Here is a 22,047-nt window from a genome sequence, read left to right on the forward strand (position 1 = left end):
GATCGTTGTCGACCACGACGATCCATGACATCCCAGCGGACCTTTATTGGGGAGGCCACGGCAACACGTTGACGATGTTGGCTGCAATGAAGTTCTGTACGATTCGGGCTGTATGGGGTCTTGCGTTGTCATGGTGATAAAGGATACCACGTGGCAGCTGTTGTAGAAATAGTAGAACGAAGAATGTCTTCCATGTAACGCTGAGCTGTCAAATGTCCTTTAACGATGATCAGTGGTGATCTCACCTGTCTACATTCCTCCCTACACCATACTGTACGACCTTCTGAACGCAACATGCCGTCGTTCGTTCTCCCATTAGGCGGTAAACACCTTGTCTTCCATCAGCTCTGAACAGACAGAACAGGCTTTCGTCAGAGAAGACGACCCTCTGCCTGTCACGTCGCGGACAACGACGTACAGTTCGGGCCTATCTCAATATCTGACGACGATACTGCGCTGTCAATAACTGTTCTCTGTAAGCCCTAATTCCTTGAGGGGCGGTGGGGTAGCCGAGTGGTTAAAGTATTTGCTCGTCACGCTGAAGACCCGGATTCAATTCCCCGCATGGCTAAAATGTGTAAAACCTATTTCTGGTGTCCCCCGCCGTGAAATTACTGGAATATTGCTAAAAGAGGCGTAAAACCATACTCACTCTCCCATTCCCTAATTCTTTGAGCCCTGAGTCGCCCATCTTCCCGAGGTAGGCGTGTCCACTAGCCTATATCAGAGACTAGTTTCTATTCTTGCCACATCAAGGCCACTTTTCTTGACTCCACACTTGTGTCATCTCGCGTAGATCACAAGTTGATCCCCTTGTAATGAAAACGCGATATCCAACCAGATCGCTGTTCTTATCTCGTATAGCTTCCCAGAAGATTGCAACTACCAAAGCGTCGACTAAGCCGATAAGTCAACGAAACCATTCGCGACTCAAAAACATAGGCAATCGTTGGGGGCTTTAAAAGATGAAAAATACATATTCTAGCGGTAAATCAATTTCATACGAAGGTGTACCAGTCGTGGATGTTGATTTTGTGAAACGTTATCTGATTGGACTATTGATTATATGCGGTAGTCCAATCATATTTAACACAGGAAAGTGGGCTTCATGTGGCAAGGATGGAAACAAGACGCTCTTCCCTCGGGAAGATGTGAGTCGCATGGCCACTGTTTGTCGACTAACCATATGCCTTCAGGCATTCGTTCTTGATGACGTCATTGTCAGGAATCGATTACAGAGATGCATAGTACGCAAGTGCCGGTCTTCATTGGGCATAGTTACCCTGGGTTTTGGCATGTCTGATGTCTGCCCGGTCTGTCTGTAACGTTGCATCAGGTAGTTACAGCAACACGGGACAACCACAAGTTCTGTATCTTATTTCTTGTGGCTGACATATCAATCGGTCGGTGACAAAGGGTTGTAAAATATAAAACAAACTGAAACTCATCCGATTAGATATGCCGAATATATCATCCTGTTTCTGTTGGTGTGAACTACATCTAAAACGAGCCAGAGTTACTCTATATCTTAAAAAAGTTTATCTTTACGATTCCGAACAGAAGGAAAGTTTATAACGAGGATAATACAGTAAACTACGTTTAAAACGAACTAACGGATATAACTAACATATTTTTGGTCCCGACCATTTGCTGTTCATACATGTATATATGGCCATAAGGAACTACATTTATATCGAACTAAAATCAGTGGTCCCTTTGAGTTCGTTATAACCGTAGTTAACTTTTTTTGAATTGGTGATTGTGATGGTGGAACCCATCATGCAAATCTTGCGTTTATAGAGCCTTTAACGCGAAATACAAATTCTACAAAGTAAAGGCTGCTGTATAATGTACAGTATATTACCTCCATATATATGTATTGCCAAACCCCGGAGAAGAGGAAATATTCGTACTTTGAAGCCCAATTAACTTCACCATTTTCTGCTGCATAAAACCTCATATTAAATCACTTTCACATATCTTCTAGCAAGCATTGAAAAGTACCGCACCAATACTTTATACATGCGTTTATAAGGAACACGCTTATCACGAACATATTGTTTGGTCCCGGCCATTGTTGTCTATATGGTGTATGTATGCTTATATCGAACTACGGTTATAACAAACTAAAATTAGGGACCCCTTTGAGTTCGTTATAACCGTAGTTTCCTGTAAACATAGAGAGGATTTCTCCTCTTGAGATGGAATTTCCTCTTAAAACGTCACTGTGAATATGCATGTCTTTCACGTTTCAGGTGGCGATCATCTTCACCGATGGCGGTTCTCACAAGAAATTTGAAACGTTCTCCACTGCCATGGACCTTCATCGTGACAACGTCACCGTATTTGTTGTCGGAATCGGCACCGAGATTGACCTTTACGAGCAGATGATACTGGCCTCTGACCCGGATGCAGAACACATGCTGAACGTGCAGGATTACCATAACCTCATTCGGTACCTTGATTACCTGATTGCAGTCAGGTGCAGAGGTGAGTCAGTGGTGGGTGGGATGAGTGAGTGAGTGAGTGAGTTAGTGAGTCTGGGGGATGAGTGAGTGAGTTAGTATGGGGGAGGAGTGAGTGAGTGAAAGAGTTGGTCTTGGTGAGTGAATGAGTGAGTGTTTGGGATGAGTGAGTGAGTGAGTCGGCATGGAGGGGGTGAGTGAGTGAGTGAATGAGTGGGTGAGTGGGTCTGGGGGGATGTGTGAGTGCGTGAGTCGGGGGATGAGTGAGTGAGTGAGTGAGTGGGTCGGGGGGATGAGTGAACGGGTGAGTGAGTGTTTGTTTATTTGTTGTTTAACGCCGCTCTCAGCAATATCCCAGCTATATGACGGCGGTCTGTAATAATGCCTGGTCCATACTCGATTATAGCTGGAATAATATGCGGCGTTAAACAACAAACAAACAAACACATTTACACCAAAAACATGTCATCATCACAGCGTAGCCTAGATTTGAGTGAGTGAGAGTGAGAGTGAGTGGTGAGTGAGTGAGTGAGTGAGTGAGTTAGTATGGGGAGGAGTAAGTGAGTGAAAGAGTTGTGTGAGATTTGAGTGAGTGAGTGTGAGAGTGAGAGTGAGTGAGTGGTGGGTGGGAGTGAGTGATTGATTGATTGATTGAGTGAGTGAGTGAGTGAGTGAGTGAGTGAGTGAGTGAGTGAGTGAGTGAGTGGTGGGTGGGTGGGATGGGTGGGTGAGTGAGTGAGTGAGTGACGGAGTGAGCATTCAGCAATATCCCAGCTATATGACGGCGGTCTGTAATAATGTCTGGTCCATACTCGATTATAGCTGGAATAATATGCGGCGTTAAACAACAAACAAACAAACACATTTATACCGAAAACATGTCATCATCACAGCGTAGCCCTGATTGCAAACTTGACAAGCTAGAAAACCACATTTTTTTTAACCATTTGCTGTGTATTTAAGATACTGCAACTTTGACAGGCGAGTCAAAACATACAAGGCTGAGATGGGGATTCATTGTAAGAATCCATCACAAACAACTTATGCTTGTCGCGACGGCTAAATGGATCGAGTAATAGGGCTCTGTTTTCAAAACAGAAATCACTGGTTTGTCTGGCCCAGACTCCATGATACACATGACGCCAACACATAACTGTAAAACTGTTGAGTGCGGCGATGTCAGCAAACAGACAAACAAACAACTCTATTTGCATCTCTCGACTTTGACTTTCTTGTCAGATATGGCCATATCAACTACCCCTGTCCATCCATCTACAACAATCAGACGAACCTGATCAGTAATCAAGACGGCGTTGAAAGACCAGTACCTATTGTGAAATGGCATGGCTTGAATAAAAAATGTACGTTAGAAGCTACCCGTTTTATATATCGGAATTTGAATTAGAAGAAGAGTGTTCCTCACACAAAGATAGGTTTCGTTTTTGATTGCACGGTAGTACGTCAGAAGCTAAACCTTTGAATTTATAGTCTGAGTCACACACCGTGGAGATTCTGGGGCCGAATGGGTTCTCGGTATGCTGACAATGAAGATAGGGTGGACCCAATTTGTCAAATGGTGGATTGTTTGTCAGCGTTTCCCGATGGTGTGGGATGGTCACTTGGCTGTAAACCAGTGGTATCTCTGGTCACTCACTCACTTACATTGAGTGAGTGAGTGAGTATGGTTTTACGTCGCTTTTAGCAATATTCCAGCAGTATCATAGCGGGGGAACCAGAAATGGGCTTCACACAATATATCCATGTGGGGAATCGAACCCGGGTCTGCAGCGAGAGGAGCAAACGCTGTGACCACTCGGCTACCCGCCATCCTTAACTCTTCGATAGACAGTGCGAGTACATGATGATATTCTTGAAGCCACACAGTCTACAGTTCTATATACAACTGACGCCAACACTCACTAACCAGTGGTCAATAGTGTGAGCATCCGTTGCACCGAATGTCTGGTTGCAGTTTGTTCATCAACTAGTGTACATTACAAGGTGTAACATCAAGGTTATGCTGTGAAAAACACATGTAGTCATTGGTTCAAAACAAAAAAATGTGTTTAGCCTGACGGGTATATGTGACGTCAGAGTGAGGAAATTACTTGTACACAGCATATAACATGTAGATAACGCGACAAAACCCCTTCCATATCCAATAGAAATCTCTGCATAAAGCAGAGTCGTTTGTACAATTCCGAGCATGTGTTTATGAATCACATTCATATAGTAATGATACCAGGTGTTCGCCGAAAAGGTGAGCGTGTCTTGCCCACCGGTGGCACCCGTCACAAACACATGCAAAGGCAAGTCAATTGTTCACCTAAAAACAACCCCATGGGAACATAAGGTACAAGTCAAAATAGGGAATTGCATCGGACATAATTTTTGTCACTGATGCGTCAAATTTGGAATTGTCCTCCACATGTCTACCATAAAACGTTTTGAAAGCTTTACTGAGGCCCTGATTGTTCCAACCTTGATCAAATAACTTCTGAGCAAATGTTAAATTTAGGATTACATGTTTTAAATAAAGTACAAATAGTTGTACTTTTTCGGGATTCGAACCCAAACTCTCAGAATGAGGCGCCTGATCACCACCACAGCAAAATCACCCACTCAGCCACCGAGGCTTCCACAAAAAAATGTAAGCTCGACGACTGTTAGTCCAGATCGCGTACTTTGTGTACCCCTCTGATAATTGTATCTTGGCTCGGCTCCAATAACTATGAATACGAAAGTTTGAATGAATGAGAAATTTGACCGTTTTCTAAAAGGCATTGTGTATTCATTGCTTTCGGCTATAGGGACCGTGCAAAGTTACAGTAATCAAAGTACGTGATCTGCACTGCCAGTCGTATTGGTTTTAAAGCTAGATTGTAATAATAGAGGGTCCCTTTGTTATGATTTGTTTTCGTTCGCGAACACCTTCTTTCATCACTGATTTTCAGCGATCCATTCATATATCATTCAGACGTAATCTTACACCCAGTGGAAGCTGTTTCGCCGGATAATCAATCATAGTTTGTGTACCCCTCTTAAAGCCATTGGGTGCGGTCGGGTAGCCTAGTGGTTAAAGCGTTCGCTCGTCACGCCGAAGACCCGGGTTCGATTCCCGACATGGGTACAATGTGTGAAGCCCATTTCTGGTGTCCCCCGTCGTGATATTGACGGAATATTGCTAAAAGGGGCGTAAAACCTTACTTACTCACTCAAATGCTCTGTACATGCATATGGGGCCGATGTCACCTTTGTGTCGTGGTTAAAGCGTTCGCTCGTCACGCCGAAGGCCCGGGTTCGATTCCCGACATGGGTACAATGTGTGAAGCCCATTTCTGGTGTCCCCCGCGTGATATTGCCGAAATATTGCTAAAGGCGGCGTAAAACCATACTCACTCACTCACTTAAAGCCATTGTGTATTCAGGATAGTGTTTCATAGTAATTCATAAACACAAGCTTACGATATAGTCGGACTCTGCTTTTATCAGACATTTCTCAAGATTATGGAAGGGATTTTATCGTCTTTGATTATGTTAAAGTGGAACAAGTTTAATGGTTTCTCATGTCATGACAGAGAGCGGTGGGGCCACGTGAAAGGCGCCGCGATTCCCTGTGTACAGTTGCGTCCCTTGGGCCCGCCAGAAACCTATGCCTTTGGGTTCAAATCCCGGTTCGCCCCGATTATGTTTCAAGGTTTGTCAGCCCCATACCCGTGCTCGTGGGTTTCACCGAAGTGGTAAACGTCTGAGACCTGCATCACTTCGGGCTTTCCTCCCACATTAAGCTGACACGCCGCGATATAACTGGAATATTGTTAAAAGCGGCGTTAAACCCAACCCACTCACTTATATCATGACATGTCAAAAGAGATTAATATCCTCGTTGGATTAAGGCCCGAATTGATACAGGTTGTTGGCAATCATCGCTTCACTGAAACCCAAGTACCCGACTATGGTGGATTCTCAACATGAACCCCGTTTTCAAAATCGCATAGATGGTGACACGGTAAAAGCCCATAATACAAAGTAAATAATAAAACAACAATAGAAATAATTTGATAATTACATTTTATTGGGAATATTGCATAAGTAAGAATGTGGTATGGTAACGACAGAGCGTGTTTCTGGGTGTCGATATAACCTAGCACAGTTTCAAAATTTTAGAACATACGATCACTCAACAGACATGACCCGAGATAGATAAACAAAGAAATCTTTCATTTAACGGAATAGTTTTCTGTGAGTTCTTGCTTTGGATATTGTGAGTGTCAACATAGGGTCATATTTGGATTGTTGGGAAATTGTGGAAAAATGGAATCTATTGTTTGAAGTGGAATGGGGATTGGGTGTACACGCTGTGTGTGTAATGTTTTGAAGGGCTGCAGTGTGACGCGGCTGTTGCCCATTTACGTCCTTCCTAAAAAAATATATGTTTTATTTCTAATTATGGCATCAAACCTTCTCTCACTCACCATCCATCAAATTATGTGAGAATCTGACCTCCCCTAAATATAAGGAGTTTCCCGGGAACAACATTAGCGTGTTCTGTTCATTGCAAAATGACTTATTTCCAATATTGATAGTTTTGAAGAGGACCTTAAGTTACATCCAAGAGTATTTATTCTTACCATTAATTTCCAGCTCTTTTTTCTCGCGACATGCACACTACAACCATTCCTTAACCACGGGGTGGGTTCCAGACGGGTTTTAATTTGGGACCATTTGATTGGCCATTTTTAAAATCATAGTCCAAAACTCCAGCCAATCGCATCGCTTCCTCTGTTTTAGCCACTTCCGGCATAGCATCGATGCAATACATAGGCTGACCACTGTGCGACGGTTCTCTTACGCTTTCAACAATTTCGAGAGATTGCGATGACCAGTGAGTGGTCATTGACAGTTCATTGTAGGCCTTCCGCTTCAGGGCAATGTCCCCTGGGGCTGCCCAGATGGCAGGTGTCATGGAAACGAAGACCACGAAGCGCCATCTATCTGCATTTGGCCTGTTGACCACTGGCGGGACGTTGTCATGAATAAGCCTAGAGTCCCACAACAGCATCCCTCCCTTTGGGACTGCTACTTTCACTTCTTTGCATTTCTTTTTTCTGTACCAACCAACTTGGTTCGTTGCTAATTTGTAGAGATCGCTTTTAAGGCTCTTTGCTCGGGCTGGTTTGTAATGATCGAAAAAAGCATTATGATATTTGTGCGAATCTTTCAGTGCCCGGAAACAGAAGTCATTTTCGGTAGATTCTTCTAAGTATAGCGCCCCCTGGTAACAGTGGAGACCCTCACGTGACACCTTCTGCTCTACATGGAACCAGTTCTGACCGGAATCGAACACCTTGTCAGTTTCTTCTGGGGGGCGTGAGACAGCCATCCCATCAAAACTAGTTAGCAATTTGTCCGTCTTCCACAACGAAGAAAACACTGGTTTCACCTTTAGCCTTGCACACCACGTGGCTCCAAAGTGACCAATCCTATATTGATATATATTAGAACGTCTGTGATTTGGCCAATCAGGCTCTTCAAACTTTTCCAACCAACTTTTGTACTGGCCGATCAGTTCATCACATTCTTCTTGACTGATGACATCATTGATGACGCAATAGCCATTGTTTTCAAGTTCACTTCTGGATACTTGGCTAAAACGTAGAAGAAAAAGTATTTTAGAATTATATTTAAAACAACTTATTTACCAAACTGTCTCACTTGAAAGAGCAATATGAATCAGGAAACTTTTGTGTCATTTATTGCCCACCTGAATGCTCCCAAATGCATCTCGCATGTTGTATCCGGTGAGGAAACGAACCCGGGTTTTCAGTGTGACGAGCGAACAATTCAACCATTGGACTATCGATCGTCCCTGCTCAGTGATAGTAGGGCAAATTAGCCCCTCAAAGACCGACCCCTCAAAACGATGAGAGGTGACCATAGCCAAATCAACTCCATGTCCCTGAACAGGCTTCTAAATCACGAATATGCTTGATGATACACAAGCGTTTCTTTGTTTGTTGTTTAACGCCGCACTTAGCAATATTCCAGGTATATGTAAATAATCGTGTCTAAGCCACACAATCCAGTGGTTGACATCATGAGCATCGATCCACGCAATTGGGATACGATGACATGCATCAACCAAGTCAGCGAGTCTGACCACCCGATCCCGTTAGTCGCCTCTAACGACAAGCATAGTCGCCTTTTTCGGTAAGCATTGGCTGCTGAAGACATGTTCTAACCCGAATCTTCACGGGTCGATATACCAGCTCCAGTATATGAATATCGGTATTCATATGAAACGATGAATCAAAGCAAATACTGTAACGGAAATATTTCACTGCAACAGTTGATCTTGAAAAGTTCGATTAGAACCAAACTTTCATTCAAACACAGCACGCCTTGTGAGGCAAGGGTGTATATAAATGTTTTACAAGAATTGTCGTGGTATTCGTGAGTGTGTCGCGTCATGTTTTACCTTATTGTAGCCCCCGAGGGGGCAGCTGCCATTGCCATAGCTAGGTTCAAATAAACCTCTGAGGTTGTTATGACTGTTATCCACCGCCAATGAAGATATTTTCGTTCCTTGGGTCTTTTATACCCAAAAACGTATTCCGATTGCACAAACGCTTGAAATTGTTAGTCCTACCCGTGTTAAATACACATGTTAAGGGCCAGCTCGTCACTGCGATGACGCTTGAACATGTGTTTATAAAGCACTCCACTGACATCATCGTATTGTGAGTTTTTCATGCGTTGATTATACATTCCTCCCCTGTTATAAAAACCCACCGTGCCCCAACTCTGCGTATTCAAAGCCGTGGTTATTGCAACACCGCAAGAAATATGTCTGAGTGGCGAAGATCTATACATGCATCGTATTCAATGGTTAGCTGACATATTGAATGCCTCCTTCCGCGATCTGTTATCAACTATGTTGTTGATTATGAGTGACGTCACCAACAACACACACACGAGATTGCGATATTCAATGAAATCTCGCTCGTCCGAAGTCCCGGACATTGTGACAGTAAACATAGAGTAGTCTCCCTTTGTACACTCGCCAGGACAACACACAGTGATCGACGGGGGAGTCGGGGTTTCGGGATAATGATTTCGCCGTGCACTATAGTATGTAAATTGTCGAATTTCTCATAATTTATAAGACTTATATTAAAAATAGCTTAAATTATGAAGACGATAAGGGACTGAGTATTATTTTCCTTTACATATTATTTAAAAAAAATATCTTTCTCGTTTGTATTACTGTTGCGTTAATATTATATTTCTTACAGGGCGTGCGTGTCATCTGGGATTCTAAATGTATTATGTACAGTAAACTACGGTTATAACGAACTCAAAGGGACCACTTATTTTAGTTCGTTATAACGGTAGTTCGTTACAACCATATATACATCAAATGGCCGGGACTAAAAAATAAGTTCGTTATAACGGTCAGTTCGTTATAAGCGTGTTCGTTATAACCGTAGTTTACTGTATGTGAATAGATATAATCCGAATTGAACCTGTTAGATATGTTAAAGAAACAAGATCAGATAGAGTATGTCATGTATGCAAACAAAGCTATATACAGGATGATTACCATGTTGTACTTGTGTGTTATGCTTATGATAATCTCTAGAGATTGTATATATCCCCAAAACACAACTTATATCCAACATTACAAAAGTTACTATTGTCTTCAAAAATTCCAGAAATTGTTTAAAACCTTGCAACGTTTGTATATAAATCAATGCAACTAGGACAATCATTTGTATGAACAATGTGTATCAATGTACCAATGTATATATGCTGTTAATCTCTCAAAAAAATAAGACCCGTGAAGATTCCGGGGTAGAATAGGTCTTCAGCGACCCATGCTTGCCGTAAAGGGTGACTATGCTTGTCGTAAAAGGCGACTAACGGGATCGGGTGGTCAGGCTCGCTGACTTGGTTGATGCATGTCATCGATCCCAATTGCGTGGATCGATGCTCATGATATTAATCACTGGATTGTCTGGTCCAGACTCGATTATTTACAGACCGCCGTCATATAGCTGGAATATTGCTGAGTGCGGCGTTAAACAACAAACCAACCAACCAACTCAAGAAATTATGTAACTGTAGAAATGGCCTATGACCTCCACTTCTTTATGAAGAAAGATTGATTGATATGATCCATTTAAATACATATAAACTGCGGGGGAAAGAAAACACACACCCATATCTCTAAAAATTAAACAAACAAGAAATGGTTATTGGACGGTGATATATTTGATACAGGTATCACAGCTGTGTCTTGGGTACTTAAGTTATGTAGTGTTTCGGCGACAGTTTTCAGCCAAAGAACGTTTTGATAACGTTTGTAATTAATTTGCCAGATACAATTTTCAAGTGTGTATTTTTCTTTAGCCCGGCAGTTTATTTTCACAATGACCCTTTTGTATGAAATGTTTTAAATAAAGTACCTAACAGAGATTGTATCAGCGACAAGCTGCGCTAAAAAACTCACACGAACGTCTCTGACAGTTACAAATGATATATTTGGGATAACACTTTCTTAGTAACGTACAGATTCTCGTACTCTTGGGGGCTTGAGTCCCATCCGGGATTCGAACCCACACTGCCAGAGTGAGGCATTTAATCCCAGCACACAAAGTCAGCGATCTAACCCTCTCAGTCGCAGGGTTTGCGGAATCCTCGGTGGCTTAGTGGGTTAGATCGCTGAATTTGTGTGCTGGCGATGAGATGCTATTAGGTGCCATTGGTTACAACTGACCACTGTCTAAATGGCATTGTGTGTTCGCGTGTCAGAACAGCTTACCGGCGGTGTGATGCTGTTCACACTACTCTAGTCACGAATTGAACACAAACACATCGCCGATAACACAGGTTGCCACGTGAGGTGGTTCGGTATATTTAAATATGGATCAGTCGTATGCATTTATCTGTTTGGTTCTAAAATCCATTCCCGTATACTCCATAATACATGTCATCTGTTAGTGCTACACTATTCAGTATGAGGAACAAAGTACACTTAGTCAGATAAACATATTCAGTCACCATCTCCAAGTGCGTTATTCTTTGATTACCTGCGAGTTAGTCTTTGATTACCTGCGCGTTAGTCTTTGATTACCTGCGTGTTAATCTTTGATTACCTGCGTGTTAGTCTTTGATTACCTGCGAGTTTTTCTTTGATTGTCTGCGAGTTCGTCTTTGATTACCTGCGAGTTAGTCTTTGATTACCTTCGCGTTAGTCTTTGATTACCTGCGTGTTAGTCTTTGATTACCTGCGCGTTAGTCTTTGCTTACCTGCGCGTTAGTCTTTGATGAGGACACATTAAATATCCCCAGTCTCAGCTCTTCACACAGACAAACCTGGTCAGACAGAGTGAGTAAGTTGTTCAAGCCACATTCAGCAATATTCCAGCTGTATTAGGTCTACCTGTAAACAATCGAATCAGGGCCAGATAAACCAGTGGTCGACATCATGAGCAACGTCCAACACCACAGGTATACTATGACCACCCAATCTCCGTATTAGTCTGCTCCTTTGTTAGATATTTATCGCCACTGGGCAACATTCCAACCACATGACGGCCGTCTCTTAATGTGTGTGGTGTAAACTCAGTGTTATTTCATGAAGCGAACATAAAATGTTTCAGTTTCTCGTGTTAAGTTCATCTTAGGCAGTAAATAACTGACCTATGAAAACTATGATTGTCTTCAGGCAAGTTTTGTTTTGTTTGTTGTTTAACGCTGCACTTAGCAATATACCCGTTATATGACGGCGGTCTGTAGATAATCGAATCTGGACCAGACAATCCAGTGATTTACATCACGAGCATCGATACAACAATTTGAATACGGAATGCGTCAACCAAGCCAGCGGATCACCCGATCCCCTTAGACGCCTCTGACGACACGGGTTGCTGAAGACCAATTCTGACCCGGATCTTCGCGGGTCTCTTCGGGCAACTAGACCCATGTACACCTTGACCATTATACAGGAGTGCCAAATTTCGAGAAACAAATACATTTTCTTATCAAGTTGGAAAGCTGCCACACGCTTACATATAAGCAAGAATTACAGTCTGAACGTCATGGCGACCAATATTCCAAGACAATTTTGGTCCAGCCAATGAGAGGTCAGTGTTGAGCACTGTAAGAAACTCCACCATTGCCTGACGCTGGTTTACATATTTTTGACAGTACAGTACGTGATGATCCACATTTACAAGCTTATTGACACTGTGCAAGTTGAGGAAATATCTTTACTGAGAAAGTTGACGTAGGTACCAAGACCCAGCGCCTCACACGAAGTCTGGATAAATGAACCATTGCCTTTCTATTGTTTCTAGGCCCATTCCTGGTGCCCCCCGCTGTGATATTGCTGGAATATTGCTAAAGCGGCGTAAAACCATATTCACAAACTCCAATTGTTTCTAGATATTTTGAATTTATCATTAGGAGCCGCGATGCCACATGGCGTCCCTTTAAAGATGGTGCCCGTCGCTGTGGCCATGTTGCTTTAGCGTGAATACAGCTACCTATCAGTAGAGTACCTAGTTCTGTAGACTAACATCTAGTCTCTAAAATGAACATATCGTACAGAAAAAACAGTTGTTCAGTTATCTTAATTACAATATAATAAAAGGGAGCCCAGTGACTCTCTTTTTCTCTGATACTGCAGTAATCTAGACTTGCCAAACATTATAGACTTGCATGGGCTGTATTTGATATATATTTGTATCAGGGTCTGTAAGACAGACTACTAGTTCTGAAGAAGAAAGTGATAGTGTGTAATTACATTCCCACTCATCACCTCTCAAGCGTCCATCTTATAGTTGGTGTATTATTTTATTAAGCAATTAAAAATATTATCGTTTTGCTCATTTATCTTAGGGTCCATTCCAAACAGCGATCTTAGCGCTACGACTCATGTACTCGGATACGTGATAGCCCTAAGACCACTTAGTCCTACACCCTGACTATGGAATTTATATTTTTTAAGTATTTTTTTACTAAAAGCCTAGGCAAGTCTAGATTAAACTGAGCAAGTCTAGTTTGCTTGATGCCACATGTAAAAACAGCAGGAGAGGAAAGGAAAATTAATGTTTTCATTTTCATTTCATTCAGTCTTACCCTAAGACCACTTTGCGTGGCTCGTCCTGGCGATCAGCAATGCGTTAAAAAGTCAAATATTTAGGCATAATTTTTTGTTTAATAAATGATGGGCAGTGACTCTCCATGATAGAAAGTTTAATAAATTTTAAATAAACAGGTTTTCTTTTTCCTTGGTTTTATTTAGTATCATTGTCACAAATACACCTAACATTCGACCTTCCGATCCAGTTTCGTTTAGAAATTTATGTGAAAGAAGACACTTTAGCCGTTTAGATTATTGCCCAATCCGCATCCAGGGTGTGCACGTTCATGGTCAATGCGCGCTGATGTTGCTTTGCGCACATGGACCCACGGTTTTCATGTTGATAAAAAAGCTGATTTAAGGATAATTTCACTCTTTCCATGCAATTCGGTCGCTATTTGCTGAAACTGTTGCTGATGTGACGTTTATCCCCCTCGCTCACTCTTTGCAATTTTTGTGCAGAGTTGCGTCCCTTTGACCTGCAGGAAACCCATGAAAGGGCCTGACAGTTCGAAAGCTAGATTATCAATCTTTAAAGGGTGTATGCACTGACAGTAACGAAACCTTGTGTTGGTAGACTGAAAACAACAACTGCTCTTTCGTCTGACAAATGGTGAATATATGTTGCTATGACATCAATGGAATATTCTCATAGACAGAAAAGACAGCACTGAACAAATACATTATATTCAAATAGAAAAAAAACATTTAAAGAAATTAATAAATGAAGCATTCGTAAAATATCGGTATAATGTGACAAAATAATCCTAGCCTCTGCTTGTTTGGCTGAAAATGTGGCATTTAGATTTTGTTTTTTTCACGCCGCCCTCAGCTATATTCCAGCTATATGACGGCGGTCTGTAAATAATCGAATCTGGACCGGACAATCCAGTGACTGACATCATGGGCATTGATCAACGGAATTGGGATACGATGACATGCATCAACCAAGCCAGCGAGCCTGACCACCCGTTCCCGTTAGTCGCCTTTTACGACAGGCATAGTCGCCTTTTACGGCAAGCATGGGTTTGGCATTTAAAAGTTGGTAAGTTGAAGAAGGGAGATAGGTCTGTGGATGTACATATTCTTCATTTCTATGACTGCGACTTTTGGTGGAGATACTGACTGGTGCTTCAGCTGTGTGAGGGGTCGCCTTGTGCCTCATCAGTTACAGCTGACCGCGACCCGTGAAGATGCCGGGTTAGAATAAGTCTTCAGCAACCCACACTTGCCGTAAAGGGTGACTATGCTTGTCGTAAAAGGCGACAAACGGGATCGGGTGGTCAGGCTCGCTGACTTGGTTGATACATGTCATCGATCCCAATTGCGTGGATCGATGCTCATTATATCAATCACTGGATTGTCTGGTCCAGACTCGATTTTTTTACAGACTGCCGTCATATAGCCGGAATATTGCTGAGTGCGGCGTAAAACAACGAACATACATACATACAAACAGCTGACCGCCCTCGTGTCTCATTCTCTAGCATCCCATTCTCAACTCCATCATCCCCTTCTCAACTCTAGCATCCCATTCACATCTCCTTCTCAACTCTAGCATCCCATTCTCAACTTTAGCATCCCATTCTCAACTCTAGGATCCCATTTTCAACTCTAGCATCCCCTTCTCAACTCTAGCATCCCATTCTCAACTTTAGCATCCCATTCTCAACTCTAGGATCCCATTTTCAACTCTAGCATCCCCTTCTCAACTCTAGCATCCCATTCTCATCCACTTCTCAACTCTAGCATCCCATTCTCATCCACTTCTCAACTCTAGCATCCCATTCTCATCCCCTTCCCAACTCTAGGATCCCATTTTCAACTCTAGCATCCCATTCTCAACTCTAGCATCCCATTCTCAACTCTAGCATCCCATTCACATCCCCTTCTCAACTCTAGCATCCCATTCACATCCCCTTCTCAACTCTAGCATCCCATTCTCATCTTTAGCATCCCATTCTCAACTTTAGCATCCCATTTTCAACTCTAGGATCCCATTTTCAACTCTAGCATCCCATTCTCATCCCCTTCTGAGCGCTAGCATCCCATTCTCATTGTTTATGGGTTCTTTTATTATTCTTATTAAAAATTAGCGATTACTCCATTTGCGGGTCTATATGTTGATCTATCCTGTCCTGTGGCAGGCGTCCTTTCAGTGGTAACGATTCCAGATTGGTGGTCAGGGTTGTAACAGGTGATTTTGGAGCCCTCTCAGTTATACTAAAACTGTAATAAAAGATTGACTGACGAAACGAAAACAATTAATCGTCTTAAATCACTCGCAATCTCGCCAACCTCTCACGAGCGTAGAGATACAGCCTATTTGTGCATGCGAAACATATCAGTGTCACTCCGCGCTAATTAGTTCTGCGTACTTGGTAATGGCATGCACGTGCGTTCACGCAATGGGGGGTGAAACTGTCGCGGGAGGGTGCGGGACCAGGGAGATGGGGCCGATAACGTTCAGTTTGACCCTAACGGAACCGCAACGCGTGGACGGTGTGACAGAAGCCATCACGAACGAATTTCAAGCACTACCGTGGGACCTCGTTCATCCGGACGGTAGTGTTCCATCTTAAAGTGACCGGATAATCAAATGTCCGGATTAACGATTCATGGTTACAGAGTAATGTAACTTCGTATACATGTAAGCGACTTTTGCAGTGTCGTTATAACTGAGTTGCGTTTGGATTTTGGGGTAGAACAGGTTCCAAGCGTTTTGGTAAACGCAGCATGTATTCCAACTATATGACGGCGGTCTGTAAATAATCGAGTCTGGACCAGACAGTCCAGTGACTGGGACTGTTAACATCGGTCCATGCAACTAGGATACGATGACATGCCTTAACCAAGTCACAGACTCTGACCACGTGCACCCGATCCCGTTAGTCGCCTCTTGCCACAAGCGTGGGTTGCTGCACTTCATAAACGAAATCTTCCAATCTTCTTATTTAACAGTAATTTGTTTAATCTAACTAAATTGTTGTGTTAAATCACAGGGCCACGGATAGCCATACTATACTGACTGTACTGATTACATTAAAAAAAGAGAAGGGAGGACACCTCCGCTGATCGAAAACCGAACAATGTTTCCATCCCAAAACAGTCCGATGTATTTCGTTTTACAACTGACTAGTAGTTTGTCAAATATAACTTTAACAAGATTTTGCACCCGAAAAAGTATTTACCTTGTACATAGTTTAATCACAATTTCGTCTCTTTTTTTAATGTAATCAGTACAGTCAGTATAGTATGGCTATCCGTGGCCCTGTGTGTTAAATAACGTTAAATGTTGATAATTCCAATTTGTTTATACTGTGAACGCACCAACATACAGCTAGTGTACACACATGACCAATGCCTATAAATTGTTTTCAGTCAAATCACAGAAATAACCATCTTTTGTTTGATATTTGCAATGCGCTACCATGGTGTTTCGATATTTTAAGGAGCGAACCTTCATGACTTTCCTTTACGTTGCCATATATAGATAAATTGACTCTGAATTGTTAAATTGCTTATCTCCGTTTTGAGAATAATGAAACCCAGGGGATGTGAAAATGTGGTCAATCCCCACCATTAACGGCAATTAGGGCGTCACACGTGGCCAGCGACATCTTTCATCGCCATGCTCGCGTGACGTTACAGCCGGGTCCTAAATGAGCCGTCACGTGATTGATAGTGCGCCCTTGTTGATTCAAGTGGGTGTCAACCCAATTAAAATGGCTGATTTTGTGTAGTAAAGCCTTCTTCAGTGTGCGCGCGCATAACATTACGTGAAGGCAGTTGTTCTCTGTTTGTTAGTGTCGCTGAGTTTAATTACTTGCAGTCAATGTTATGCATATCGCCGTCACAAAATGGACTAGTCGATAAACATACCGTGGCTAAAATTACCACTTGACATCCCTTTATAAGAAAGGAATTAGTACTGCCCGTCGTCCTATCAGCAAGTGTTTTGATCTTTGTCAGAACCTGTGAAGTTATGTATTTAAAGGGGGTCTACCCCTGCTAATTGTACGCTAATGGTACAAGTTTGATTCAAGTCAATTCAAACCCGTCCTGTTTATCGTCTCACATTAAATTCTGGAGATCAATCTTTCAATTAACGGAAGCCATCAAGCAATACCTAAAGAATTGAAGACATGAAATAACACGTGATCTCAACACGTCAAAATGGCGTTCGTTTTTTCCACATGACCTGTTATTTTAACAACCAGTTAGAGAAACAGGGACGTTAAAAATAGAACGAAATTCATGCCTCGATTTGGAATTAAGCAGCTCTTAGAATGCGCGCTCAATGACCACCTCAAACATTGCCTCGTACAGAGAATTGTCTTAGCCGTACCCAGACACCTGCTACAACGTATAGATCAAGACATGATTGGGTCCGCGAAGTATAGTTCCTCTTTAAGACAGTCAGTACGTATAGTTTTACGCCGCCTTTAACAGTATTCCAGCAATAATACCACGGCGAGGAAAACCAGAAATAGGCTTTACACATTTTACCCATGTAGGGAATCGAACCCGGGCCTTCGGCGTAACGAGCGAACGTTTAACCACTAGGCCACCCTACCGTCCCTCTTCTGATATACAAAACCTCAATAAACTTCTGCAGTTTCTTAAAATGAAGAGAATCTCATGGCTCCTTTTAATAATATTTATTTAAGATAAAAATTGTTTTTCTTTTAAATATTTCCATTTTAGAGTCTAGATGTTAGTCTACAAAAGGATAATGTATTTTGGAAATACTCATTTGTGGATTACCAAAAAACGCTGTACATGATGTTTTTGTATTAAAAACATGGAATTCGTAGTTGGGTACACTATGTAAAAGTGAATGCGACAATGTGAAATGTTTGGCATAATCAATGTGTACACAATAATCCAGTTTCGTTTTTATTATCTGTAAACAAAAGACTTCAGGATATCTCCTTACACAAACGTTCACAGCACGTTTACGTTCAGGAAAAATTAATTATCACAAACTTTTTAAGACAAACATTATCCCAGAACACTATTTTGTTTGATGTCAATATTAAAAGTTTTAGAATAACCTGTGCACAATATTAAAGCGGCTGTCATAGACGTATGTATGAAATAGGCAGATATAGAAACATTGAGATAATTTTTAAATCGTGAGCAATGTGATCTAAATGTGATTGAAGATGAGTTTCATTATGTTAGTCTGCCCCAAATACAACCATCTGAGAGTAAAATATATAGACATGCCGTTTTGTGTAAACCCCACACAACAAAAACTCATATTGATCGTGTAAACAACTGATATATTCTACTTTTCAGAAACTATCAATGTTCATTTAACACCTTTTAAACATATTTGCAGCCACTCCCGGAAATAGATTTGTACTGTAGGGGTTGTGGCCTTTCGGTGTGGAATAAAACTGATCACATCCTATCTATAAACCCCCAAACTGTTTTACTATTTTTATTCACTCTGCCTGTTTAATTTTACTTTAAATATTACGTGTATGATATCATGATACAGGGACACTGTGCCAGCCTAGAATTCTCTTAATTCCAGACGAACGAGGGATCGATTGCGGAATATTACACTACCGTAACTGTATTTCAACGAAGCACGCAAGAGGCGTCCAATATGCATTATTTGATGGTGTCACGTACTGAATGGTAGGTATTTTAGTCACGGCATTCCAACATGGGGCGGAATTTACCAACAGATTAGGTTTGGTTATTAGTGGATAAAGTCAATTAAAGTTACATGCATTGTACCCAGACAAAATGAGGTATATACTGACGGGAAGAAATAAGGGACAGATCATTGGGAGTCTTCCGCTACATAGTTTATAGAGCACATTGCATGTGTCATTGAGAAGACAGAGAGCGAATGACACATCATAAACTGTCAAGATGAACCACCCACTGTCGGAACATATCAGACACAGTCGGGATATACCAGACACTGTCGGACACATCAGACACTGATGAAACACATTGGGGTCTGTGCAGACACATCAAATACTGTCGGGGTATGTCAGACATTGTCGGAACACTTCAGACACTGTCGACACCCATCAGACAATGTCGGGACACATCAGACACTGTCGAGACACATCAGACAATGTCGAGACACATCAGACACTGTCGGGACACATCAGACACTTCAGAAACTGTCGAGACACATCAGACACTGTCGAGACACATCAGACACCGTCGGAACACATCAGACACTGTCGGGACACATCAGACAATGTCGAGACACATCAGACACTGTTGGGACACATCAGACACTGTCGAGACACATCAGACACTGTCGGAACACATCAGACAATGTCGGGACACATCAGACACTGTCGAGACACATCAGACACTGTCGGGACACATCAGACACTGTCGACACACATCAGACAAACGACAAACTAATAAGAATTTGCGTATGATTTCAAGTTCTTCGTCAAAGAATACCTCAGGAATAATTTTTGATTTTACAAATGTCTTGCATCTAAAAATATACCCAAGACACAGTTAAATGTGTTCAATCATACCGTATAATTCCCATGTACAGATGTGCTTTAAATTGCATCTGAAATATATATAATATATGGGGAAATATGTGTTTACCATTACGCAACGAGTTGATAATTGTTCTAGGTATGCCCGTTTGCGCTAAGACGGAACCCAGTCGCAAAAATGGCAATGAGAGAGGCACTCTTCATTAGATTATTAATGGAATTTCGTCTGGTTTCAGGCGTACTTCGTCTGAGATTATTACTTCGGGCTTTCCTCCCACATTAAGCTGACATGCCGCGATATAACTGGAATAGTGTTAAAAGCGGCGTTAAACCCAACTCACTCACTCACACTGAGATTATTTCACAACATTTTATTGATAGGGTTATATTGTGTCAATAGTCCTAGTTGTGAAATTATAGAAGCACAATATAGATAATCTAAATTAAGATTAAGTAACCATAAATTAAATATTGAACTTGGAAGACATACAAAGCCACCAACCCCACTACATCAGAGGCTATGCTCTACATGTTCAACCATTGATGACTACTTACTTCACTGTATTAAACACACTCAAGAAAGAAATATACTCTTTGAAAAATTATCCAGACAAAATTTAAATTTAAATGTCCACAGTCATGAAGACAAATTATTTCAATACATCCTGTCAAATAATGAAGAGGTCAATATCAACTGCATTTGTTTCCATATCTATAATTTCAAACAATAAATACCCCTTCATAATCAACCGTTGACATTTTATGTATAAAAATATCATCAAATATGTAATATTGATTGTTTTGTTTTTGTATGTGCCTACAGAAATGTAAATTAGGTATGTCTCTATATATGTATATATGAATCATAATGTCTTGTCTTTTAAAAATGCATCTGTCCCGTAATGGAACGTTTCTGCAAATAAATATTATCTTATCTATTATCTAATTGTTTTGTAATACCAATCTATTTTGACATCTACATATTCAAGCAGGGAAATGAATGTAGATTTAGTATCACTTGTCAAATACCATTATATAGTTTGACTTGTGACGGTGTTATTGACATTAAATGAGTTATGTAAACAGCCAGATAAACGAAAGTCAAACCCATGTTTAATGGTGGCTAAAAAAGAAACACTCCAAGTTTGGATACAAGTATTCGATGATGATGATGATGATGATGATGATGATGATGATGATGATGTATTTGGTACGCGTAGCATCGTGCTTTGGACCTGCAGTATTTCGGCGAATGTTTTCAGCCTGGTAAAATTTTGATAACGTTTGTAATTTGTTGGTGAAAATAATTTTTCAAGTTTATGCTTTTTTTACCCTGCAGTTTATTAATTTAATTGTTAAAAAGCCTCAGAAGGATCAGAGGCCATAAAATAAATTTTAGTTTATTTCCCTGGAAGGATGAAAATTCTAAGGATGGTTTTGAGAAAATACAACGCCGCACTTAACACCTCAACAAGTCTTCAAAAGGTCTTCAACAGGTCTTCATGTCTTGAGTGATAATTACAATCAGAAAATAAATCCCCACAAACGACCGATACAAAACCTTGATTTTTTTTCAATTAAAATTCTGTCGGAGATAATGGATGCGGCCATTAGAAGGGCTTCACGTGACGCGTGACCGTCTCACGACCAGCCCGCGCTGACCACTGGTCACTCTTCTTCATTGTACACGCGCCCACCTTTGACCCCCTCAAAGCTGGGGCTGGGGTCAAGGGTAAAGCTAAAAAGCTCCGACTTCTTTAGCTGTCTGGAAAATACATTCCGTGGCGTTCAATCTGTCTGGTGAATATGAATAATGAGCCAACCGCTTGCTGTGATACGGTCAGAAATCGCTAAATCGCCGGATAGCGTCTTTTTAATTACTTTTTGGATTTTGTTACACAGAACAAATTTACTCGTCTCACTTCGGAGCTCACGTGAC

At 41.5% G+C, this 22,047-nt stretch overlaps 2 protein-coding genes across 2 annotated transcripts in view; one reads left to right on the forward strand and one right to left on the reverse strand.

Moving 5' to 3' along the window:
- The window catches only part of LOC139471247 (vitrin-like), a 42,470-nt gene extending 38,699 nt beyond the window's left edge, over positions 1–3,771 (forward strand). The window contains exons 13-14 of the mRNA XM_071253545.1: positions 2,256–2,490; positions 3,705–3,771. Coding sequence (XP_071109646.1) covers positions 2,256–2,490; positions 3,705–3,760 — 291 coding nt within the window. The 3' untranslated portion in view covers positions 3,761–3,771. The remainder of the gene's footprint in view (positions 1–2,255; positions 2,491–3,704) is intronic.
- Positions 3,772–6,548: 2,777 nt separating this feature from the next.
- LOC139471309 (uncharacterized) lies at positions 6,549–9,017 on the reverse strand. Its single transcript, XM_071253616.1, has 2 exons — positions 8,944–9,017; positions 6,549–8,113 (listed from the first exon to the last, which is right to left on the reverse strand). Exons 1-2 carry the CDS (start codon positions 8,979–8,981, stop codon positions 7,147–7,149), a joined length of 1,005 nt encoding a protein of 334 aa, XP_071109717.1. The 5' UTR covers positions 8,982–9,017; the 3' UTR covers positions 6,549–7,146.
- Positions 9,018–22,047: the final 13,030 nt, after the last annotated feature.

This window comes from Haliotis cracherodii, unplaced genomic scaffold (assembly GCF_022045235.1).
Source record: "Haliotis cracherodii isolate W230 unplaced genomic scaffold, xgHalCrac1.p SCAF_22, whole genome shotgun sequence".
NCBI classification, from domain to species: domain Eukaryota; kingdom Metazoa; phylum Mollusca; class Gastropoda; order Lepetellida; family Haliotidae; genus Haliotis; species Haliotis cracherodii.